This window comes from Dromiciops gliroides, chromosome 5, assembly GCF_019393635.1.
Source record: "Dromiciops gliroides isolate mDroGli1 chromosome 5, mDroGli1.pri, whole genome shotgun sequence".
Taxonomy (NCBI): domain Eukaryota; kingdom Metazoa; phylum Chordata; class Mammalia; order Microbiotheria; family Microbiotheriidae; genus Dromiciops; species Dromiciops gliroides.
The window spans coordinates 81,408,115-81,432,025 of NC_057865.1; the positions used below are offsets into that span (position 1 = coordinate 81,408,115).

The following is a 23,911-nucleotide window of genomic DNA, read 5'->3' on the forward strand; positions in this document are numbered from 1 at the left end:
CTATCATCAAAGGCCATTCTAGAGAATCATCTGATCATAAGTTTCATGAAATGACATGCCCAAAGTCACACAGGTTAGCAAGGAGTAGATTCAGGTTTTCAACCTAGGTCTTTAGACTCAGAATCCAGTAGTTTTCTTTCCATCACAAGAGTCAAAATTGTTAATATCAAGAGATAGAAACTGAACAGAGGCAAATACATTCCTGGTATGTTCTCCTTCCTTGGTTTTAATTACTCTCTCACTCACTCACACACACACACACACACACACACACACACACACACACCCAACACCTCTCCCCAAAACACAGAGGAGGTACAGACTCAAATATGTGGATTGAAACTTATGGATAAAGAACCACATTTCTAGCCTCTTTTCCTACTGTAATCTGGTCTGATTGTCTAAAAAGGACAAGAGTACTAGATATTTCTAAGTTCTAACTTTTTGAACATGCAAGAAGTTAATAACAAATATTTACTCAGTGCCCATAATGCACCAGGAGAAATGAAAGTCGACATCTTGAATTAGGTCTGACTCTATATTGTTCTGTGGGTACCAGAGTGACTTAATCATTGTGGTCTGCTTGATTTAGAAGATAAGTTGGGCTTGGGTAGTTAGATAACAAGCTTTTATTAAGCACTTACTTTGTGCTAAGTGCTGGGGATATAAATACAAGCAAAAAGAAAGATAAGTCCTGCCCTCCAGGAGCCTACGTTTTCGGGAGGAAGACAACACATAAAAGAGAGCAAGACAGCATTTTGGTAGCATTTGGTTGAAGCAAGACAGAATGCTCCCATGGCCATAGAAATGAGACACTTACAAGCTCCCTTTCATCCTAGTTTCTTTGGGACTATTGTGCACCTCCTATGTCCACTTAAACCTGCATGTGCTAGCTCTAATGAGAACACTCACTGGTAGTGCAGCCTGGCTGGGGGGATTCCTTTTTTTGCAGGATTCCTACCAGAAAGATGAGCGGCCAGAAGTTCAGAGATACACAGAATGTTAAAAATAGAAGTCCAGCAGGGGAGCCAGTGGTAGCTATAGGCATATTTCCATACTCATATAGAAAAGGGTCATTTGGCCCTACCACAGCTGAATATGTTGCTAAAAGAGGAAAGGCCCATGTGTCAACAATGTCTTTGCTTTCAGGAAAATGCATATGGCCAATCCCTTGAAGGTCAAGGTAGTATGCACACTGGGAGTTTATTCCACCCACTCACCTTGGCTGTACCCTTCATTCCTCTTTCCCCAAGTTCTTCACCAGCTTGTCAAAATCTTCTCAATCTCATCTAGGCTCTGGGCAATCCACCCCCAAGAAAGATAAAGCTACAGTCAGAATATTGGTCCCTGTGTTGCAGTGTTTTGTACAAGAGTCCTTCCTTGAGGGAGCTGGTGTCAGCAGAGTGGGTGAGCATCCTGGCTTTCTGGAGACTGTCCAGAAGGAACGACTTTGATCTCAGTAGAACACTGTCAGCCTCTTAGGCCAGGTCACGATGAAATCACAGGATGCTCCTGGGCAAAGCCTGAGTCAACCCATGGGGGCGAGTACAGCTTCGAGAGGACAGATATCATTCTTGGCAGCAAGTCTACTGACAACTGCAGCTATGAGGATCCATGGGCCTTAATCATTTCAAGGACTTGAAGGATAGGGTTGTAATGCATTTCTCCTGTTCTTTGCAAGTAAATGCCCATAAAAGAAGTTCCTTTATACAGCAAAAGCAGATAGCTTCTAAAGTGTGTTCATTCTCACCTTTGCAAGTCACACACACTTGGTAACTTAATTTTCCCCCTGCTTCAAGAGGCTGATATTATCCCTAAAATATAATGAGTTATGGTGTTACTCACTTGAAGATAAAACTGCTCTGGGGAAAAAGAATGCACAAAACAGTACTTGGAACAAAAGTCCTTTTTATCTATTGAACTGACCCTTTGGACCTCTGACAAATGATAATAACATAGTTGTTGTCTTGGGTAAAAAGTGCTATTGGAATCAGAAAGACCTGAGTTTAAACCCTGTCTCAGATACTTTCTAGCTGTGTGACCATGGGCAAGTCACTTAATCCTATTTGCCTCAGTTTCCTTACCATAAAAAAAGATATAGTAGTAGCACTTACCTCACAAGGTTGTTGTGAAGGTCAAATGAGATCATATATGTACAGCATTTCACAAACCTTAAAGTACTATATAAATGCTAGACATAAATAATGATGATGATACTTAAAAGAATAATATTCAGTGCTTTAAGATTTACAAACAGCTCCGCATACATGCCCTCATTTGATCATCACAAAAACCCTATGAGGCAAGTACTCTTTTCTCCATTTCATAGATGAGAAAACTGAGACTTTGGGAGGTAAAGAAACTTGCTTGAGGTCACACAACTAATAATTGCCCACAGCAGGATCTGAACCCAAGTCTTCTTTGCTCCAAGTCACATCCACTATTCTATTCTACCCAGAGGCTTATAGTCTGGTTCTCAAAAGGCCTGCATTTCTGGACTGACCTTCCAAAATTTTGTGCCAGTTGTGAGATCCAGAACTTGATGGGCTACAGAGTGTCATTTATGACCTTTGAAGGTCCTTTGTTGACCTTTGTTGATGGGAAACTCATTAAGGCAACCCATTCTACTTTTGAACAGCTTTAATAATTTGGAATCTTTTCCTTATAATGCACCACAATCTGCCTCTCCATAATTTCCCTTTCTTTAATTAAAATATTTTTTTCCTCTAACAAATAAGCATTTATTTTATCACTTTTCACCTCACCCCAAATGGAAAACAACAACCACCCCCCCAAAAAAACCCAAAAACCAAAATACCAAAAACAAAACCTTTGTAACAAATATGCTTAGTCAAGCAAAACAAGTGCCCATATTGGCCATGCCCAGAAATGCAATATCTCATTGTCTGTTTAATGTAATCTCATTCCATTCTTTATGTTTAGTCTATCATCCCAGTCCTCTTCAATTATAATTAGTTATTGCTTTGCTCAGAGTGCTTAAGTCTTTCAAAGTTGTTTGACTCTCTAATATTTCTATTCTTGTATAAAATGTTCTCTTGATTCTACTCACTGCACTCTGCATCAGTTCATACAAGTTTTTCCAGGTTTTTCTGAAGCCATTATTTTCATCATTCCTTACATCACAATAGTATTCCATCACATTGTTCCACAATAATTTGTTCAACCATCTCCCATTTAATGCTTTCCTTAGTTTCCAAGTCTTTGCCACTACAAAAAGAGCTTCAGTAAATATTTTTTGTACCTTTGGGTCATTCTTCTCTTTTTTGGATCTCTTTGGGGCATCGGCCTTGAAATTATATCTTTCTGCAACTTCTACATATTTCTCATAGTAATATTTCCTTTGGGTCCAAAGGAAGATAAGAAGCAAGCAGTAGCTTATCTTTTCCCCCAGGGGAAAATAAGGACTAAGTTGACATTTTCCCTTGCTTCAGTCTCTTAGAGGAGAATCTTTCTCCCTTTCCATACCTTCTCTCAGCAATTCATCAGCAGGGCATCCCTCACTTCTTTTTTCTCACCATTCCCTAACCCTCTGGCTTCTGGAAGTTACAGAGATTTTATTCTCTCTCTCCTTTGGTGTGGTATCATTATAAGTAGAAGGCCACAAGCTACAGCAGGAAGGCAGATGCTCCAGTAGTAGGGGCTGGGGAGGGGGCATGCCTCCAGGAAGCATAAGGGAGTTTGGTCATTATCTTCTGTGTTGGAGGAGAGTGGGGGTAGAATAGTCCATCAAAAGGTGGTAGGGACATCAGGGCAAGAAATTGGAGTTGGCTCCATCTGAAATGGCCCTGGGTATTTGCAAGACAGGGTTATCTCAAAGAATGGGGTGTTGGGGATAGGATTGGTAGTATTGTAAGGGAGAGGGAGGGACCAACATTGGGAAAAGAATCACAATTCCTCAGGCCCTGCAAACTAGAGCAATGAGTCCCTGCCTCAGGTGGCCCTTTTTATGTAAGGGACATTCATAAATCAGGCTTATGGTGTCTGCCTGTGCCTATTTACAGGTTGCCAGAATCAATTTCTTGGACCAAAATATTTTCCGCCAGGAGACCATTTAATGTGCAAAAGTTATTTCATGAGAAACATGAAAGTTACAGCCTCAGGATAAGGAGAGAATATGGCATAATAAAAGTTCCCATTTATGTCGTGCCTCAAGGTTCGTAAAACACTTTTCTCAAAATAACCCTTTAATGGAGGTGGCACAAATATTATTTATTGTGACAAATGAGAAAATTGAGGCCGAGAGGTGTTAAGTGACTTGCCCATGGTAAGTATGGTGGCTGAGATTTGAATCCAGGTATCCAGACCCAAGTCCAGTCCTCTTTCCCCTGTGGTGCTGTGTCGGCCTTAATGCTTGGTGTTTGGCAATGGCACAAATCTATTCAGTCACTTTGCCAGTTTACAGATTAAACACTAAAAAGAAATCTATTTTCTCCAACCCTGCCAGGATGACCTGAATGGTGGGTTTCCATCTTATAGGTATGTTTTCTGTTTGGGAGCCTCAAAACGTAATTTATACCAACTGTAACAAAGGGAGCATGGACCTTGTAAGTTCTTCACAGCGTATTTACACACAATTGTCTCCTCTTTTTTATCTTCTCTCAGGATGCAGGAAGCCAACAGATAGGGTTTTTACTTGGAAGCTGTGGAGTTACTGTGGCCTTGACTAGTGATGCCTGCCATAAAGGACTGCCAAAAAGCCCAACAGGGGAGATACCACAATTTAAAGGTGAGACAGTCATACATTCGCCCCCTGAGTCGCTGTCTTGGGGTCCTCTGTTCCAGGTGAACAGCATTGAAAGAGGCTCACTGCCCGACCAATCAAAACACACGTGTCTCCCTATCACCTTCCTACTTTGAAAGCTTTAAAGGTCCCTTTGTCTATATGAGCAATGACACATTCCTCCATTTGTCACTTAGAGCTCTTCACAGCCTAGCTCCAACTTACATTGTCAGACTGTTCCCACATTATTCCCTCTCGGGTGTTCTGAGTTTTGGCCAGATGACTCACTGTTCCCTGTCCTGGATGTCCCATCTCCCACCTCCGTGTTTTTGTCCCCCGTGGCTGGGATCTGCTCCCTCTTATCTCTCCCTTTCTTTTGGAATCCCTAGGTCTCTTCAAGGTCTACCTCAAGGTTCACTTTCTTCAGGATCTTTCTTCATTCCCTTTGTTTTTAGTGCTTCCCTCTTCCCCTCATGAAAATGCTTTGTATTTGTATGTGTGTGTGTATGCACATATAGATGTGTATATGTATATATTGATACTTGTAACATGTATATTTATCGGGATATATTGTATATGGACAACAGGTACCCTAATAAGTAAATATGAAGCATATATGTGCATATATATATATTTATACAATATTATACATGTGGGTGTATGTGTCTGTGTATATATATAAAATGCACTTGGGTATATATATATATATATTATATGAGGATACATGTCAATATATAATATGTCTATTATTTCTATATTTATTTTTATAGATAAATAGTCATATAAAGAGCTATTTATGTCAGTATATAGAGATGTCAGTCTATAAATATATCCATATATATCATATAGAGGCATCAATAAGCATATTGATATATGTATAAATATATAGATAAGTATATGTATATGCAGATATCTATGCCTACATAAATATGTACACATATACATATATATATATATACAACACACATTTCACATTTACTTATCAGTGTACCTGTTGTTCCCTATCAGAAGGTGAGCCCCTTGAGATCAGAGACTGTTTCATTTTTCCCTTCACATGCCTAGAGTTTAGGAAACTACTTGGTTCATAGTAGGTACTAGTTTATTTAATTGAATTGAATATGCTTAGCGTAGCTTGAAATATTCTTTGAAGAGCAACATACAAAGAAAAAGGCCTTACCAAGGTTTAAAAGAAGTTCTGTACTCATTTTGGGGTGAGTGCCAACCAAAAAGATGTCTGTCATTTATTCCCAAGGTTGGCCAAAGCTCTTATGGTTCGTCACAGAGTCTAAGCACCTTTCCAAACCTCCTCGGGATTGGTTCCCACACATCAAGGATGCAAATAATGACACTGCGTATATTGAGGTAAGTCAGATGTGATCCATTCCCACTGGATTTAATGTATATTTGGGGTATATAGTCATGTGTGTTTATGACAAGTCCCAGGAGCAAGGGGCAGATAATATTTGAAATGTCTATGAGATAAATCTAATTGTTGTTGTTTCCTAACACAACTCTTCCATGTACAATCTTGAATCTTCCTTTTTTTTTTTTTTTATATTGTAGTATAAAACATGTAAAGATGGAAGTGTGCTCGGGGTGACTGTGACAAGAATTGCACTGCTAACACACTGTCAAGCCCTCACCCAGGCATGTGGCTACACCGAAGGTACAGGCCTGTACCCAAATGCGTTTCCTACCAAACCAGCCTACTTCTCTTCCCTGTCCATGATATAACTTTGCCCCTTTTAGCAGGAATGCTCTCCTGCAGTCTCTAAGTTCATGTGCCACTTCCTTCCAAAAACCTTTCCTGATTCCTCCAGTTATCAGGACCTCCCCCATCACTGTATATATTTCTTTTCTATTTACTTATCTGTAAACGTACAGTATTCCTTAAGTAGACTGTAAGGTCTTTGGGGACAAAGACTATCTCACTTTGAGATTCATCTTCTCAGTACTTAGGATGGTCCCTGTGAAAATAAGCTAAATTAACATTTGTCTGTTGTTCATATTTACTTTTTGGGTTTAAGTTTTTTTTGTCTCTGTCTGTACTGGGCTGTAACAAGTAATGGGTTTTTTTGGTGTTTTGGTTGAACAGCTGAAACAATTGTGAATGTATTAGATTTCAAGAAGGATGTGGGCCTGTGGCATGGGATTCTGACTGTGAGTATGTGACCAACCCCCTGCCTGTCCCTGCTTTCCTCTGTCTTACCCCAGCCTCATCTCTGTATATATGTACAAATGTCTCCACTGGAGGCTATTAGAATCAGGATGTTGGTCTGTTCTTGGGTTCATGATAACAAACTTTCCTTTACATTTTTAAGAAAAGATGATTATTGCCTTTTAAAGGACAACAAAACTTACATTGTCAGCTAGTTCATCTCCTTACCAAGCAAGACAAACCAAGATGGTTTCAGTGGCAACAGACTTTAGTCACTGACCCACACATTGAGATTACAAGCTGCTGACAGAAGCTTTTCTTACACTCATTTGTCGCTTAACAAATGAACATCCCACCCCCTCGCCCCTCTACTCTTGCTGTTTTTCAGAGCAGGAAGTAATGTCATCCATTGCTTGTTTATATTCCATTTACTTTCCCATGAATCTGTTTTGGATAAACTTCCCTTGACTCTTGCCTTATGCCATCTTTTAAAAAAAGGACTCTCTGTTTATGAATGTTGTGGGATCCAGTGTTCCATGATGCTGGAGGAAAAGGGGGGAGAGAAAATGGTTAGCGTTTAGTTGCCCCATTTCAGATGAAAATTCAGCATGAGTTGAACAGAAATATGTATCTTATTATTATGGATGTCAACTGATAGGTGATGACATTTCCAGAATGAAAGCATGTTGGGAGAGAAATGTCTGTTTGTTTAGCTGGTGGCTTTTAAAAGCACGTTTAGCACGACCACCCAGAAATCAACGTATGCCTGTTTCATGTGTGAGAACTTTCACTTCCTTTTCCCTCCTTCTTACCCCAATACTTTTTATAATTGTTCCATGAAAAGTAGAGGATGAATAAAACCACAGGGTGGAGTTCACTGTACAAGGCATTCAACCAGAATTGATCCAAATAGTGAGAGGCAGAGTAGAGATTATGCTGGACCCAAGGGTCAGGAGTGTGGATCCCACCTCAGACACCAACTCCATGTGTGTGTGCACTCGCGCGCGTATGTACATGTGCACACATGTGTGCATAGGCAAGTCAGTGAACCTCTTCAAGTCTGTTTCCTCTTCTGCAAAATGGGGATAATATTTGTACTATCTACTTCACAGCAGTTTTTTTTTGTGAGGTTCAAATAAGATAATGTTTGTGAAATTCTTTTCATATTATTTTATCATATTATATTGCATTACGGAGATGCACAAACTAGCCTTAGCTTACTTTTTTATTAATATGCTGTACTTCTCCTCTGACTATAACATTAGTCAATAAGATTTAGTAGGAGTAATGAAAATAACTCAGTTTTACATAAACATTGTATTTACTTCTTCATTATATAGTGTCCCCAAAGTCTTAGGGATGCCCTAATATTTGGGACACCCTGTATTGTGTATATGTGATTGTGTGCCCGTATGTCACCATTTCTGAGCTTCATTATCCCCATTTTATAAAGAGGAAACTAATATACTTCCAATCTCCCAGGGTTGTTGTGAGGATCCAATGAGATAATATAGGTAAAAGGCTTTATAATGAGGCAGTTAGGTGGCAAAGTGGACTCAATTCTAGACTTACATTCAGGAAGACTTGAATTCAAATCCTGCCTCAGACACTTAAATAGCTGTGGACACTAGACCAGTCATTTAACTTCTATCAGTCTCAATTTCCTCATCTGTAAAAATTAGGAAATTGTACTTTATTAGGAAATTGTATTTTATTTTATTTTATTTTATTTTATTTTATTTTATTTTATTTTATTTTTGGTGAGGCAATTGGGGTTAAGTGACTTGCCCAGGGTCAAGTGTCTGAGGCCGGATTTGAACACAGGTCCTCCTGAATCCAAGGCCAGTGCTTTATCCACTGCGCCACCTAGCTGCCCAAACCGTAACCATTGCTTCATTGTTTCTTTTCTTTTTTCTTTTCTTTTTGGGTGAGGCATTTGGGGTTAAGTGACTTGCCCAGGGTCACTCAGCTAGTAAGTGTCAAGTGTCTGAGGCTGGATTTGAACTCAGGTCCTCCTGAATCCAGGGCTAGTGCTCTATCCTCTGTGCCACCTAGCTGCCCCGATCCTATGATTTTGTGAACTTTAAAATACCTTATAAATAAAATGAATCAGAGCTGTAAGGTACCTTACAGCTGAAGTTTATTAATCCTTTTAATATTTGAGGAAACTGAGACCCTAAAGGGCAAGTGACTTGGCCAAGGTCACATGGTTATTGTTGTTATTGTGGTTCGAATTATGATTTTCTGGAGAAAATCTTGGTTTTAATTTCTTTGTGACATTTTATGTCCTTGGCTGAATTCCAACACTGCCTCTGTTGATTATCACACTGAATGACAGCCTGTAGCCTAGCAGGAGCTGGAAGGAATGGGAATTTGAAATCCCTTCTGAATTACCTTTCCCCTGGCAGAAGGAAAGATAAGTCTTCCTTCGTCTAGTACTTTGCATCCCTTTGAAAAAGAGGAAGTTTGTTCTCAGTATAGGGAACAAAGAGGGGTTCATCTGGAAAGCTGGGGAGCAGAATAATGAACTAGAATAGCTGTCCATTTGGTTATCAATGCCTTGGACATTGTAAGCACTCGTGTGTGTGTGTGTGTGTGTGTGTGTGTGTGTGTGTGTGTGTGTGTGTGTGTGTGTGTGTGTGTGTGTGTGGATAGATACAGCTAGATATAGATACACACAAGAATTCATCCATACACACATACAGGTGTGTGTATATATATATATACTTGTACATATATGTGTGTGTTGTAGATATAAGGTATCCAAAACTAAGCTTAAAACTGCACTAAGACTTTTTGGATATCCTCTATACTTGGTATTTTTTCTTCTAAGTTGGTTTTTCATAATTTGTTCACAATACATTTTAAGAACTATGCATTTTCCCAACATGATTCATGCATATTCAAATAAAAAGAAGAAAATAACATCTCTTAGCAAAACACAAATTTGGGGGGAATTATATACTATTTCATACTCACATCTGTTCTCTAATTCCATTGGTGTAGGTAACAGAGTCTGCTATGTAGTAAAGTTAAATATGCTATTTAAAAACAAATCTTTTCCTTTAGTCTTCAATTTTTTGGGGACTCAACCTGTGATTTTATTAGTATAAGAATCTCCCCATGAGGAAATACCCCTTCTCAGTGAAGCTTGGCACCAGCTTTTGTGACATAACCTTAGAGTTGACTTGAATATGCCATAAGGAAAATGCTTTCTCTCTCTCCCTCCCTCCCTCCTCCCCCTTCTCTGTCTCTGTCTCTCTCTCAGCACTCACACAATATGGAAGGCCACACATCCACTGACAAAGCTGATTGGAGGACTGAAAAATTATCTGGATAATTAAAGCAAATCTCACTCCTTCTCCACCCCTTAGGGTCATATTTAATTAAAGGCACAGTGCCAGAATGCTTAGGGGGTTGAGAAATAGAGCTTATTAGATAAAGGTAGAGAAGATCAAACTTCAAGTATGTGAAAGGCTCTATTATTAAATAGGATCATGACCTCCTCTACTAAAGGAAGAGGCAGAGAAGAAGACCAGGTTACCTTTGGTGTTCTTTTTCAGTCCCAAGAGTGTCTAAAGGGATTAGCAAAAAGATGTTCACAGATGATGTCAGTGCCTCTAGAGGAATCAACAAGATATTTACTCTGGGGAAACTATGTGGCTCAAACAATCCTGTGCATAGCAGAGTTGAAGAGCATAGAAGTTGGAGTCAAAGGACCCAACTTCATATTCTGCCTCTACTTCCAGGGTTGTTGGCCTTGTACAAGCCCTTCTTTTGAAGACTCTTGCAGACTCTAACAGGCTGGATCAGAGAAACCCTCAATGAGATTTTCATCACTTTGGAGAGCCCAAGATCCTCATTTGTAAATTAAGGGGGTTGAATTAATTGACCTCTAAGGTTCCTTCCAGCTGTAAGTCCTGGTAGTTGGGAACCCAGTACCATGCAAATTTCTAACCAGGTGCTTAAATTGTTCATCCCACAAAGTTCTTGCATGTTTATCATATGCCAATATGGTGGGATCTTCTCTAATTGTTAATGTTTTTAAGACAGTGAGTTGCATTCCCATGTGAATGTTTCATTTTTATTCCAGAGTGTTATGAATATGATGCATGTGATCAGTATCCCATATTCCTTAATGAAAGTGAACCCCCTTTCCTGGATACAGAAGGTCTGCCAATACAAAGGTAAGGACCTGAGACCTTCCTTTCAGTCACAGATGTTACCAGGAGTTGTCAGTTTGATTACCATCAAATTTCTGTGCAATCAATAATTACTATTCTAGAGTTAATCATAATTCCCCATTCCCTGCCTTTCTATTTTTGGAACATGTGGCCTGATCCAGAGCAGCTTCATACTTTTTCATTAACATTCGTGTGGGTTTTTTCAGCTAAAGTGGCTTGTGTCAAATCCAGAGACATGCATTGGGCTTTAGTTGCACATCGAGATCAAAGAGATATCAACCTCTCTTCTCTCCGTATGCTGATAGTTGCTGATGGAGCAAACCCCTGTAAGTAATGTCCTTCTAGCCTCAGAATTCTTCCCTCAGGGACAAAACCTTCAGCAGACATCCTCACATTCTGTAGGCTGTGCCACTCTCAGTGATATTTTGTATTTTTAGTCCTCACCTGGGTAAGACACAAAACTTCCAAATAATAACCAATTTGATTGCAAGGTTTCTTAGGATGCAAACTGTATTTTGTATTTTTCTTGAACAAATCCTTCAACAAACTTATTCTCTATAGCATTAGCTATAATAAACCAACCTTTTTCCACTTTAGAAACAACAGATAACAATTAAAACAAAGTGTTTTGCTTTTACTTTTACATAAGATATAAAAGCTTTCAAGGCTTTTAAATGGAATGAGACACAGGACAAGTACATTATTAACTGTGTATGACAGCACCAAGGGAGACTGAAGAGGGTAAGAAAAAGTTTTGAGCAACCTATGAGAAATTTGAGGGAGGAAAGATCACTTTCAGTTATGAGGCTAAGGAATTACTTAATGGCAGTGATAGTGTTTTAGTGGGGCCTTGAAGGAAGGGAAAGATTTCAGAAGATGGAGATGGTAGATAAAGAGACCATCAGGGGCACTGCCAAATACATAGTACAATGTTATGAGAGGAGGCATTTTTTCCTTATCTAATTCCTTTTGTACCTCAATCTCACCATTTTAGAATCATATGACATATTTTTATATAAAAATCACATTATTTCAGTGGTCTGATTTTTTTTTTCTTTCTCTGAATTTTCCACTCCAGGGTCTATTTCTTCTTGTGATGCATTTCTCAACGTCTTCCAAAGTAAAGGCTTGCGACAGGAGGTCATTTGTCCTTGTGCTAGCTCACCAGAGGCTCTCACTGTGGCCATCCGAAGGTATTGGGTTACATTAATTAAAGTAGACAGCTTGTAGAGCAGCCATGATGAAGTAGCTAACTCGACTGAAAGCCCCCAATCATATCAGTGTTAATGCTCTGCTTGTAGAATAGAAAACTAGATTCATCATTTTCAGAATCCAGTAATGGCTGGAGACTCGTCTATGGTTACCAGGTGGGGCCGATTTTAGAGTTAGCAAGATGCTGTATTGCTGTGTCATTACTATCAAATATGGGGAATCTGAGAACCTACATAATATCAAAGCATCACCATATACAAAGTAAAGCAGAAAAAGAATATTCACAAATAACTGTGAATTAATTTGTGCCACATACAACTTGCTTCTTCTTCCCGACAACATAGTACGCATGTTATCAGAGCTGTCCAGTCTGTATTCCCTACTGATCTTCCTTCTGTTTCTTTTCTGTGCATTTTAACAGCTTTCTTCAGTGCCTGTCTTCCTTCTCTGAAAGAAAAGGGTGTTGCTTTGTTATTGTGGTTATCATGTTAACTGTTTCCCTAGTTATATTTACTTTGATATGCATCAGTTCATAGAGCCCTTCCCAGGTTTCTCTAAATTCTTTATATTTGCAATTTATTACAGTACAAGAATATTCCATTTCATTCTTACAACAAATTTATTCAGCCACTCCTTCACTGATGAGTGTCTAGGGAAAAAATACTGTTATAAATATTTAAACAAATAGATAAATGAGTGAATGCATGAATAAATAAATGAATACAATATATTTATAACATATATGATGCATACACATATATGTATGTATGTATATACGTATGTATGTGTATATATAAAACACCATTCTTTGACCTCACTGGAGGCAAACGCCAAGTACTGGTGTTGCTAGGTCAAGGAGTATGCCCATTTCTGACTTTTTTGTATGATTCCAAATTGTTTCCCAGAATTGTTGAACCACTGCCCAGCCACACCAGTGGTGTTTGCTTTCATACAGTTCTTCTAATGTTTATCAATTTCATCTTCAGTAATCTTTCCCCATCTGGTGAATGTTAGATGAAAACACCATCTTTTTAAAATGTTTATTTCTCTTATTATTAATAATTTGAAGTTTTCTTTTATATGGTTATTGATAGATTGTATTTCTTTATGAGAAAAAATACATGTTCATGACCTCTGACCACTTTCTACTGCAGAATAACTTTTATTCTTATAAATGCTGTAGTTTTTGTACAGAGTTTTCAGGTAGTTAACTTTCTGGCATCTGCTCTCCATTAACTTGGGGGGAGAGGGAAGGAAGTAAATGTTAAATACTTTAGGTCCAGTCAAATGCAAACATTTCAACATGAGGTTGTTATGCCATCTTCAGCTCTGCCCTCTGGAACACTGTGCTGAACGCATTTTGAAAAATGCTGATTTTTTTGAGCAGCAGAGCAGCTTGATAACACATCAAAGAGAGGCCTGGTCTGTGATAAGCAGATTTTCACTCAGCGTGGGCATTAAATCTCCCAGGGTGCTCTTACTAAGTCTAAGCATTATTCTCATTGTCCTTGGTCATAAGTCACCCCATCCTAGTGCTCTACCATGGAGGTAGCTTTTTAAGTGCTTTGGGAAGGAGGTGGCTGATTTTTATTGTGCTGAGAATGAGGAAAAGATAGAGCCCCATTGACTGTACATAAAAATAGAAACACCCCCGAAAACATTAAATCATTGTTGTCACTTAAATAGCTCCAGTTGTCAATTATCCCAGATGCCTAATAGCCAGATAGCTCTCGGTTATCCACACTAATGAGGAGAAAGGAGCATTTGGAAAATCCAGTCATTATTTTTGTTTGCTTCTTGAATGTCTCCTATAACTTGCCTTCACCAGAATAGCAATTTTCCTTCTTAGTAATGTTTTATTTAGGCCAATAGGAGCATGCAACAAGAAAAACTGACACGAGAAAGGCCAGTCTGCAGAAGAGAGAAATTAATGGAAGTGATTTGCATGAGTAAAACATTCTACTTCACAAAAGATTCACTGGAAGAGACTTCTCCAATAACATCCCTTCTAGGGATGTTAACTGTTGATTTAAACTGGTCTTTCTTAAGAAGAACAGCAGAGGACTGGAATAATTTAAAGCGAAATTGTTTAGACTGATGGTTAAGTGGAAATGAATACTCCCAGTGATGATTCAATCTCTTTGACACCTCCTTGTAAATCACTGAGAAAATATGAATATATTTACAAAAATTCAGTATGTGTTTAACTTTTTAGGGACATAGTCACTATATAAAGTGAGATACAGTTTTAATGTTAGCACTTAATTATAATAATAAAGGAGATCTGGGGGTTAGGCAAACTGATAGTCCTTCCTTTTTTGTCTTGAAATTTAGTTTGTGTGAAGTGGTTTGGTTATGTGTATATTTGTAGCAGGTTTCCTTTCCTATTAGTAATCATTTATGAAACAAATATTATGTGCCAGGTACTGTGCGAGGGCCTGAGAATACCAAGAAGTCAAAATATTGCCATTGCTCTAAAGGAGCTCAAAGTCTAATGTTGGAGACACCCTGAAAATAACACGATACAAACAAGATCTATTTGGGACAAAGTGGAAATAAGTAGCAGAGAGAAGGCACTGGCATTAAGGGGGAATCAGGAAGCGCTCCTTAGAGAAGACGGAACGGTACCTGGAACCTGAAGGGAGCCAGGAAAGCCAAGAGGCAGAGGCAGAGACTTCCAGATATGGAGGACAGCCAGTGAAAATAATCACAGCTGGGAGATGGAGTTTCTCTTTCGAGGAACAGTAGGGAGACCAGTCTCACTGGGTCAGAGTACATGGAAGGAAGTAAAGTCTAAGACGACCAGAAAGATAAGAGGGGGCCAGGTAGCAAACGACTTTGAAAGCCATATTACGTTTTGCTTAGGCAAAGAAAAGTAAATTGTTCCCCTTAAAAGCATAAGAGGGGCAGCTAGGTGGCTCAGTGGATAGAGCACTAACTCTGGAGTCAGGAGGACCTGAGTTCAAATCCAGCCTCAGACACTTGACACTTACTAGCTGTGTGACCCTGGGCAAGTCACTTAACCCCAACTGCCTCACCAGAAAAAAAAAAAAAGCATAAGAGAAGCAGTATAATAGAGTGGAAGGAGAGCCAGCCTTGGAGTCCAGACCTGAGTTCAGATCCTGTTTTCTGATGTATTCTACTGGTGTCCCAGTGATTGCTGATCTGCAGTACTACAGAAAGTTTCCTCACCAGTATTTCCCTATATCAATGAAATCACAAGCTCATACTAACTTATGGGAGGATGAATTAGCCTCTCAGCAGCTGGCTACCAAGGAGAAACCAAGCTTGGATTAATAATTGGTCATGGGTAATTTAAAAAGTGAATAATCGAGCATTTACATTAATTCATATTTCCTTTGGCTATACTCGGAGAAGGAAATGTAAATGGCTTGGAGTGTGCTGGTTTCAACTTGTTTTATTATTTAGTTGTTTTTCAGTCACGTCTGATTCTTCATGATTCCATTTTGGGTTTTCTTGGCAGAAATTCTGTGGAGTAGTTTGCCATTTTCTTCTCCAGCTCATTGTACAGATGAGGAAACTGAGGCAAAGAAGCTTAAGTGACTTGCCTAGTGTCACACAGCTAGTAAGTCTCTGAGGCTAGATTTGAACTCAGGAAGATGAATCTTCCTGACTCCAGGCCTAGCACTCTATCCACTGCACCATGTAGCTGCCCCACTAGTATCAACTAGGATGTAGAAAAAAGAAAGAATAAAATAAAGAAAACCAGCCCAAATGGCAAATAACCAAGATGTCTTTCAACAAATAGTTACTGAACAAAAGTTATTGATTGTGCACTGTAATGGACACAGTGGGGGAGATAAGGGGAAAAAAAAAAGGCTTACAGTTGTGGTCTGGGAGACAAGACTTGGCACAATAAATAGAAAATGGTAAAAGACAGTTTATCATTAAGTTGTCAGTTATGGAGGAGTCTGGGATATGTTCTCGGTGAGCTCATAATCGAGAGCTGCCTGGGTCATTTCAGAGTTCCTTCAGTGGCATAAGGCTCCTCTAAGGGATGAGGGTGCAATACACTTGGGGGGTGTGGTTTTCCCTAACATTGTCCTGCAATCAGTTTGGATCCACAGACCCACTGAATAAAATGTAATTAAATTTATTGCAGACATACTAACAAAGAGGAAATGAAGTAACACAAGATGAAAACAAAGTCTGCTAAGTAGCTAAACACATCACCTGTTGCAGTCCCTTCAGTGAATCTTGTTTTTATTTGTCAACTGTTTCATGCTATACCTGCACATTCTTGTTATCGCTCATGCACTGTGCATGGGACTTAAGAAGCTTGTGTAACACAGCCACAGTCTGTCTACCTGTTTCCCAGGTAACCAGTACAAAGCCTCCGAGCCAGGTTGTGTGCAATAGAAGGAAATAAGCAAATGTCCCTGCAGAGTGTTGTCTCAATACATTATAGCTGTTGGTGTTACAAAAGGAGCTGATGGAAATAGCAGGTGAAAGACTGCCAGCATGGGGCTGCCATGATCAGATCTTGGCTGAACTTGCGGGAGGCAAGAGATTGGTCCCAGACATAACTTCCACTTTCCTTGATTGTATTCCTGCCTTTCGATCAGAATCCAAAACATCTTCCATCCATTATGGAGCTAAATAGTGCTACCGTATGCTCCCTCCCCTGCTTTTTGTTTTGTCTTCCTAGCATTTATGGGGTTTTTCCTTTAAGGTTCTTTCCTAAGAAGTCTCACAAATCTTTTTTTTTTTTTTTTTTTGGTGAGGCAATTGGGGTTAAGTGACTTGCCCAGGGTCACACAGCTAGTAAGTGTTAAGTGTCTGAGGTTGGATTTGAACTCAGGTCCTCCTAAATCCAAGGCCAGTGCTCTATCAACTGTGCCACCTAGCTGCCCCTAAGTCTCATAAATCTTAAGTGACTTCATCTTGCTTTCATCCAACCTGGAGCAGGTTAAAAAAATAGTACCGGCTAGCATTTATATAGCATTTTAAGGTTTGTAAAATGCTTCACATGGCCCATTTGATCAGACAGTGAAACAACACTGAACTAAGTTGGGAGAACTAGGTTCTAGGACAAGCTTTATGACTCTGGGCAAATCAGTCCAACCAGGTAGGAAGAAAACCAGGAGAAAGCGACGAAACAGAAACTGAGAAGGCATTGAGATGTTACAGAAAGACCATGGAAGATAAAGATTTTTTTAAAAAGCATTAGGGGGCAGCTAGGTGGCACAGTGGGTTCAAGTAGTGAGTCTTGAAGAAATTCGGGCAGCACATGCAAACTATTCTTTCTGGAATTTTGTCAGTGAAAGGGAGGGAGTACAAGTTTGAAAGGCACTAGGGTCAAGTGAAGACTTGAGCTTTTAAAAAATGTTTTTGGTTTTGGGGTTTGTTTGTTGTTGTTGTTTTTAATAGAAGTCGGGGGGGGGGAGGGGTGTACTAGTACTTTGATTCAATTTAGGAAGCATTCAAGAAGCACCTACTATGTGCCAGAGCCTGTGCTAATTTCTGAGTATACAGAAATCAGCCCTTGCCCTCAAGAAGCTTACATTTTCCTGAAGGAAAACACATAAACAGTTAAGTCAATACAAAATATAAACAAATTGAGACAAATTTGTTTTCTGGGAGGGTTTGCTAATGGTTGGCTGGGGGAGCCAAAAGGGGTGGCATGTAGAAGACAGCCCTTGGCCTTGAAGGAGCTGAGAATTCTAAGAGGCCCAGGAGGCAAGGTGTTAGCGTGCAGTCTGAGGGTCTCTCCTCCCTTACTCTCGTTGCCCTTCCATATTCTCTCTTAGCTTCCCTCCTTTTCTTTCTTATCTTTGGGGGGAGAGGCTAAGCTGTGCTCTCCCTTAAAGCAACAGGTTAATGCTTTAGAGTTTCCCCCTTTCACCTGAGGCACCACTGTATGCATGAAATAGTTGGCTGATTGTGGGTTTATATCTGGCTTTGCCTCTGGTAACAGACAATGCAATCCAGCAGAAAGGGTGGCCAGCCTGCTGCGAAGAGTGGTGCTGAGCTTTCCAGTGTCCTCAGGCTGCTGCCATATTGAGGGTTGTTTCTGCTTTGACCTTCCCTTGCTAATGCCAGGGACCTTTACGGTGTTTTCACTTAATTTCAGCCCGACTTGAAGCTTCTAGGTTGGTTACTTTAAGATAAACAATAGAAGGGCTGCCAGCACTTCTCCTGGTGCCCCTTGCCTTGTTGTGGGCTGTCATCTAAGAGTTGATGATGATGGTGTGGGCTGGTGTGAGGCTTTCCCAAGTGTGGTGCAGAAACTTGGGGAAGTTTCTGGTAACTCCTGTGGGTCTCAGGACAGGTCAGTTATGTAAGAAGAATGACCCTTCCATTATGCTTCCATCAGTAGGGGTGGACAGCAAAAAGCAGTGAACTACACTGTCACTTCAAACCATTTTGTGTCACATCCCCAATTACTTGTTTATAAAAATTAATTTGTACTGCTATCATTTGTTTTTACATCTCCTGCATTTCCCAATATATCTTCTTTTGCTCCCTTTCAGACAGTCACTCTCTATGATAACAGATAAAAGAGAGGAATAAATAAAAACAAAAGAGCTAAGCAACACTCTGACATTGAACAGTACACAGCATTCCATACCCATAGGCCTCCTGACCTGCAGAGAAGGCAGAGAGGGTCTTCCTGGGGGTGAAGCTTTGGCATTCCTATTTTATGGCTCTTAGTTTCAGGTGTTTTCTTGTTGTTCCATCCATTGACAAGGTCCTTCTAATATTTCATTACCTTAACGTACCATAACTTATTTCCTCTCCTCTTGAACTTTTAGGTTGCTTCCAGTTTCTTTGCCAATTGTTTCAAATGCTGCCATGAAAATCTTTGAACAGAACTCCATGTGTTTGTGTTTGTGTGGGTATTATGACAATGCATACAGAAAAAAGCCACATCCACTACAAAAACCAACAACCTCATAAGTGCAACCCGAATGCCAAGTTTTCTAGCTACCATTTGAGTTTTTTAATTCTGTGGGTTAGCCTCCAAATTGAGCTGGTGGAGTACTAAATTCCCTTCCCCACCCCTTTAAGAGAGATAGTAAATTGGAGTAAATGGGACCTAAGAAGGGAAAACAGGCCGTTGGTTTTAAAACCAGGTAGGCATTGCTCCTTGGTATGGTCTTAGATGGTATAGGCTGAACAATTTCATCAGTTTGAGTACTATAATCTTAGGAAAACACAGGGCCAGCTGTCTCAGTTCAGCCTGTGAATGGAGTTTATAAATAGAAGTAAAAATAAAATGTTAAAGTATAGTAAGATCTGAACATCTTCTTAGTATTAAGCTATAAATCACTTGCTTAACAAGTCCGTCAAAACATGCACTGGGCATTACAAATGTTAAAAACGTTGCAGTATAATCTACAGGAGTATCAAACTCTGTTTTTAGAAAAGACTTAGTCATTCATTATTATTATATTGTGTTATCACTGTAAGGCTGCAGTGAGAATTTTATGGACACTATGGACTGGCTCTCCTATATGACCAATGACAAATAATTCTTTATTAACTGCATACACACTGCTGAGGCACTGGACTAACTGCTGTGGCTCAATAAGAGATTGTTGACATATTCAGAGCAAGATAAGTAGTTTCAGAGTAGCGTAAAAAAACTTGGGCAAATAGCATTTTTTTCTCTTTTAAAATTAGTATCATTTGTTTTTATGTTATTTTCATTTCCCAATATATCCACCCTCCCCAACCCAAAGACTTTGCTTATAACAAATATTTTTTTTAATTGAAAAGAAAAAAACACCAACAGTTCAACAAATCTAATAATAAACACATCAAAGGAGTCTTAACAACATGCAGTGTTCCATACCCACAATTTTTTTTTTTGTTGGCGGAGCAATGAGGGTTAAGTGACTTGGCCAGGGTCACACAGCTAGTAAGTGTCAAATGTCTGAGGCCGGATTTGAACTCAAGTCCTCCTGAATCCAGGGCCAGTGTTTTATCCACTGCACCACCTAGCTGCTCCCATACCAACCATTTTTGTTATTGTTGTTCCATCATTTTTCAGTCTTATACGATTTTATGTGAATATCTCTTGGCAGAGATATTGGAGTGGTTTGCCATTTCCTTCTCCAACTTATTTTACAGATGAGGAAACTGAGGCAAACAGTTAAGTGACTTACCTAGTGTTATACAGTGACTGAGGCCAGATTTGAACTCAGGAAGATGAGTCTTCCTGACTCCCAGCCTAGCAATCTATCCTTTATGCCACCTACAGTAAGAGAAAAAAAAAAAGGGGGAGGGAGGTACATTCTCATATTTCTCCTTCAGGACCAAAGTTGGTCATTTTCATTACATAGCATTCAGTTTTATTTATTTTGTCATTGTTCTTTTATATTCTTGTAGTCACTGTATGTTATTTTTCTAATTCTTCTCTTTTTATCAGTTCATATAAATCATCCCATGATTCTCTTCTGCATGACAATTTCTGCTAAGATATTTTATTCATCATGTTATGTTTGCAATATGACTAGTATTTCTGGGGCCATGCAACACTAGATGCTTTCATCACACTTATGTCAATTTGTTCATGAAGTTAATCAGTCACTTAGTATCTATTAACTTGGCCATGAAGTTAATTAATTTATGTTAACTTGGCCAGTCAGTCATTCAGCATTTATTAAGTACCTCCCATGTATAGGCACCAAAGATAGACAAAACTGTCCCTTCTCTCAAGGAGAGTACATTCTATGGAGGAATTCTATAATTCTATGTGCAAAGAATTATATACATAATAAATAGGAGATCATGCTGAGAGAAGGGCGCTAGCAGTTCTCCTGATATAGTTCTGCTCTAGTATATAACTCACACTGTTCTGATGACTTGTCATTATATGGAACCATAGTATTAGGGTACTTGTGTATGACTTCTGGGTATATCTGTTCTTTGCCATTCCCCTAATGAGACTACTGTCCTCTTCCAAGAAAGACAGGTTATTTCCTTTTTTATTGTGACTACTATTAGCATTTCTGTAGCATTTTAAAGTTTTCAAAGTACTTTGAAAATATCTTATTTTATCCTCACAATAATCTTGGGAGGTGGATACTGTTATTATCCACATTTTATAGGAAACCAAGACAGACAGAGGTTCAGTGATTTGCTCACCGTCACACAGGTAGTAAAATATCTCAGTTCAGATTTAAATTGAGGTATTCCTGACTCCAGGTCTAGTGCTCTATCCACATATAACCTAGCTAATTGGTCTTTAATACAGAAAGTATGTGTCCTTTAAAGCTGTACCCACAGTAACTTCCAGGAGGATATGTGCTGGATCAGCTCCACAGATGGTTTGATTCAGACTAAAAATGTTATTGCTAGCACTTTATCAGTTAAAGAATAACATTATCAGTTATGAGGATGGGATTCCTGACTTCTCCAGATCTCGAGAAATAAGTTGACCCTTAATGCAATACTGCATCAAGTCCCCTTTTCAAGATGGGTCATTGAGGGTGATCAGAGCTATGAAAAATGCCTAGGTTTTAAAGACTATGGGCAACTCCCTTGAAATTAAAACTTTCAAAATGAGGCAGCAACATCAATGGCTGCATATCCTCTCCGTCTTTGGAAATCAAATATAACACCATAGAGTTCACACTTCCAACATCAATATTGTCTATAAAAGGAAAAGCAAAACCAAGTCATACTTGGGGAATTGCCAGAGAAGCTATTACTGAGATTATCCTGGCCAGCCCTTACTGTGTTGCATGTTTCATCTTCTTGTTAATTGGGCATCTCCTAAGTCCCTGAGTGGACGCAAATCCCAAGGATGATTTTTTAGAATTCTCCACATGCAGAATAACTTCAAAAAGAAGCATGCAGAACATACTTGTAAACTTACAGAATCATCCATTTAGAGTTAAAAGTGCTCTATCTACTGTGCCTTGGTGCCATGCTGAATTACTGTGTTCTACTTAAACAAAAGATTTTATCTGTCATAGTCATACTTTTAGTCCATCTTTATGTGTGCTTGTATGTCTAATATCTGAGAGTAAATATAGCTTAGTGGACAGGCAAAAATTGTTTCCCAGCTTCCTGTTTTTCTTTTAATCTTGGTTGCATTGGTTTTGTTTGTGCAAACCCTTTTTAATTTAATGTAATCAAAACTATCCATTTTGCATTTCATAATGTTCTCTGTCTCATCCTTAGTCACAAATTCTTCCCTTCTCCATAGATCTGCAAGTAAAGTATTCCATCCCTTAATTTGCCTATGGTGTCACCCTTTATGTCTAGATCATGTCCCCATTTTGACTTGACTTTGGTGTATGGTGTAAGATGTTGGTCTTTGCCTAATTTCTGCCATACTATTTTCCAGGTTTTGTCAGATAGTAAGTTCTTATTCTGGAGGCTAGAATCTTTGGGTTTATTAAACAGAAGATGGCTATATTCATTTATGACTTTGTATGCCTAACCTATTCCACTGATCTACCACTATTTTTTAGCCAGTACCAAATAGTTTTGGTGGTTGCTGCTTTATAATATAGTTTTAGATCTGGTACAGCTAGGCCACCTTTCTTTCCTTTTTTTATTTTTCATTAATTCCCTTGATATTCTTGACCTTTAGTTCTTCCAGATGAATTGTTATTTTTTTCTAGCTCTATAAAATATTTGTTTGGTAGTTTGATTGGTATGATACTGAATAAGTAAATTAATTTAGGTAGAATTGTTATTTTTATTATATTAGCTTGGCCTATCCATGAGTAATTTGTATTTTTCCATTTGTTTAAATCTGATTTTATTTGTGTGAAAAGTGTTTTGTAATTGCATTCTTGGGTTTGCCTTGGCAGGTAGACTCCCAGATATTTTCTGTTGTCTACAGTTATTTCATATAGATAGTTAAAGGGATGATGGAATCAAGTGACAATTTTTTCTTTTGTTTTGTTTCTTAGGGTAGAGGAGCACTGGGCTTGTTTGTAGGCATCAGAATAAAGCTTGTGGATAAAGAGAGATTGAAGATTAAAGAGAAAGTGTTGATCAAAGGTGCAAGTTCCTGGAAGAGATAGGAATCAAGGCACAAATAGAGAGGTCAACTGGCTCTGTCAAAGAGAAAGGCTACCTCTTCCTTGGAGACTGAAACAAAGGAGGAGAGCCTGGGGGGGACGATAGGTAGGGGAATGTTCAGTAGCCACCAGCGAGAGAGAACTTTTCAGTTGTAGATCCTCAGAGCTGAATCTGTTATGACAGGAAAGTGATGAAATTTATTTCCACAAATCCCACATGGAAATTAATCTCATTACCATTACACCTTTTACTTTTCTTCCAAGTTGAGGTTGGGGTAGACAGAATCATCTTCGTGGGATTATGCTTAGGGAATAATGGATAACTGAACCTCTTCTAGTGGCAGGAGACCCCTTGGCTCGAGGTGGTGAGTCCTTATGTCAGCTTTGATGATGATTATAATGACAACTGGAGCAGTAGGATCTTGCCAGAGTATATATAGCAGTGCTTGCTGTTATTCAGGCTTAGGATGGAGGAGACAACCATGTGTATAGTCAGTTTGGAAGGAGCCCAGTTTTTGGACCCACATCCATCATCATTGATCCAAACATAGAGCAAAACTTTTAAGACCAAATGACATTCATGGTAGCAACACTGGCATCTCAGGGGTAG

At 39.1% G+C, this 23,911-nt stretch overlaps 1 protein-coding gene across 1 annotated transcript in view; it reads left to right on the forward strand.

Moving 5' to 3' along the window:
• The window catches only part of DIP2C (disco interacting protein 2 homolog C), a 604,567-nt gene that overhangs the window by 447,067 nt on the left and 133,589 nt on the right, over window positions 1-23,911 (forward strand). Inside the window, 7 exon segments of the mRNA XM_043967134.1 lie at window positions 4,624-4,747; window positions 5,994-6,103; window positions 6,305-6,407; window positions 6,837-6,901; window positions 10,993-11,086; window positions 11,290-11,409; window positions 12,162-12,276. Coding sequence (XP_043823069.1) covers window positions 4,624-4,747; window positions 5,994-6,103; window positions 6,305-6,407; window positions 6,837-6,901; window positions 10,993-11,086; window positions 11,290-11,409; window positions 12,162-12,276 — 731 coding nt within the window.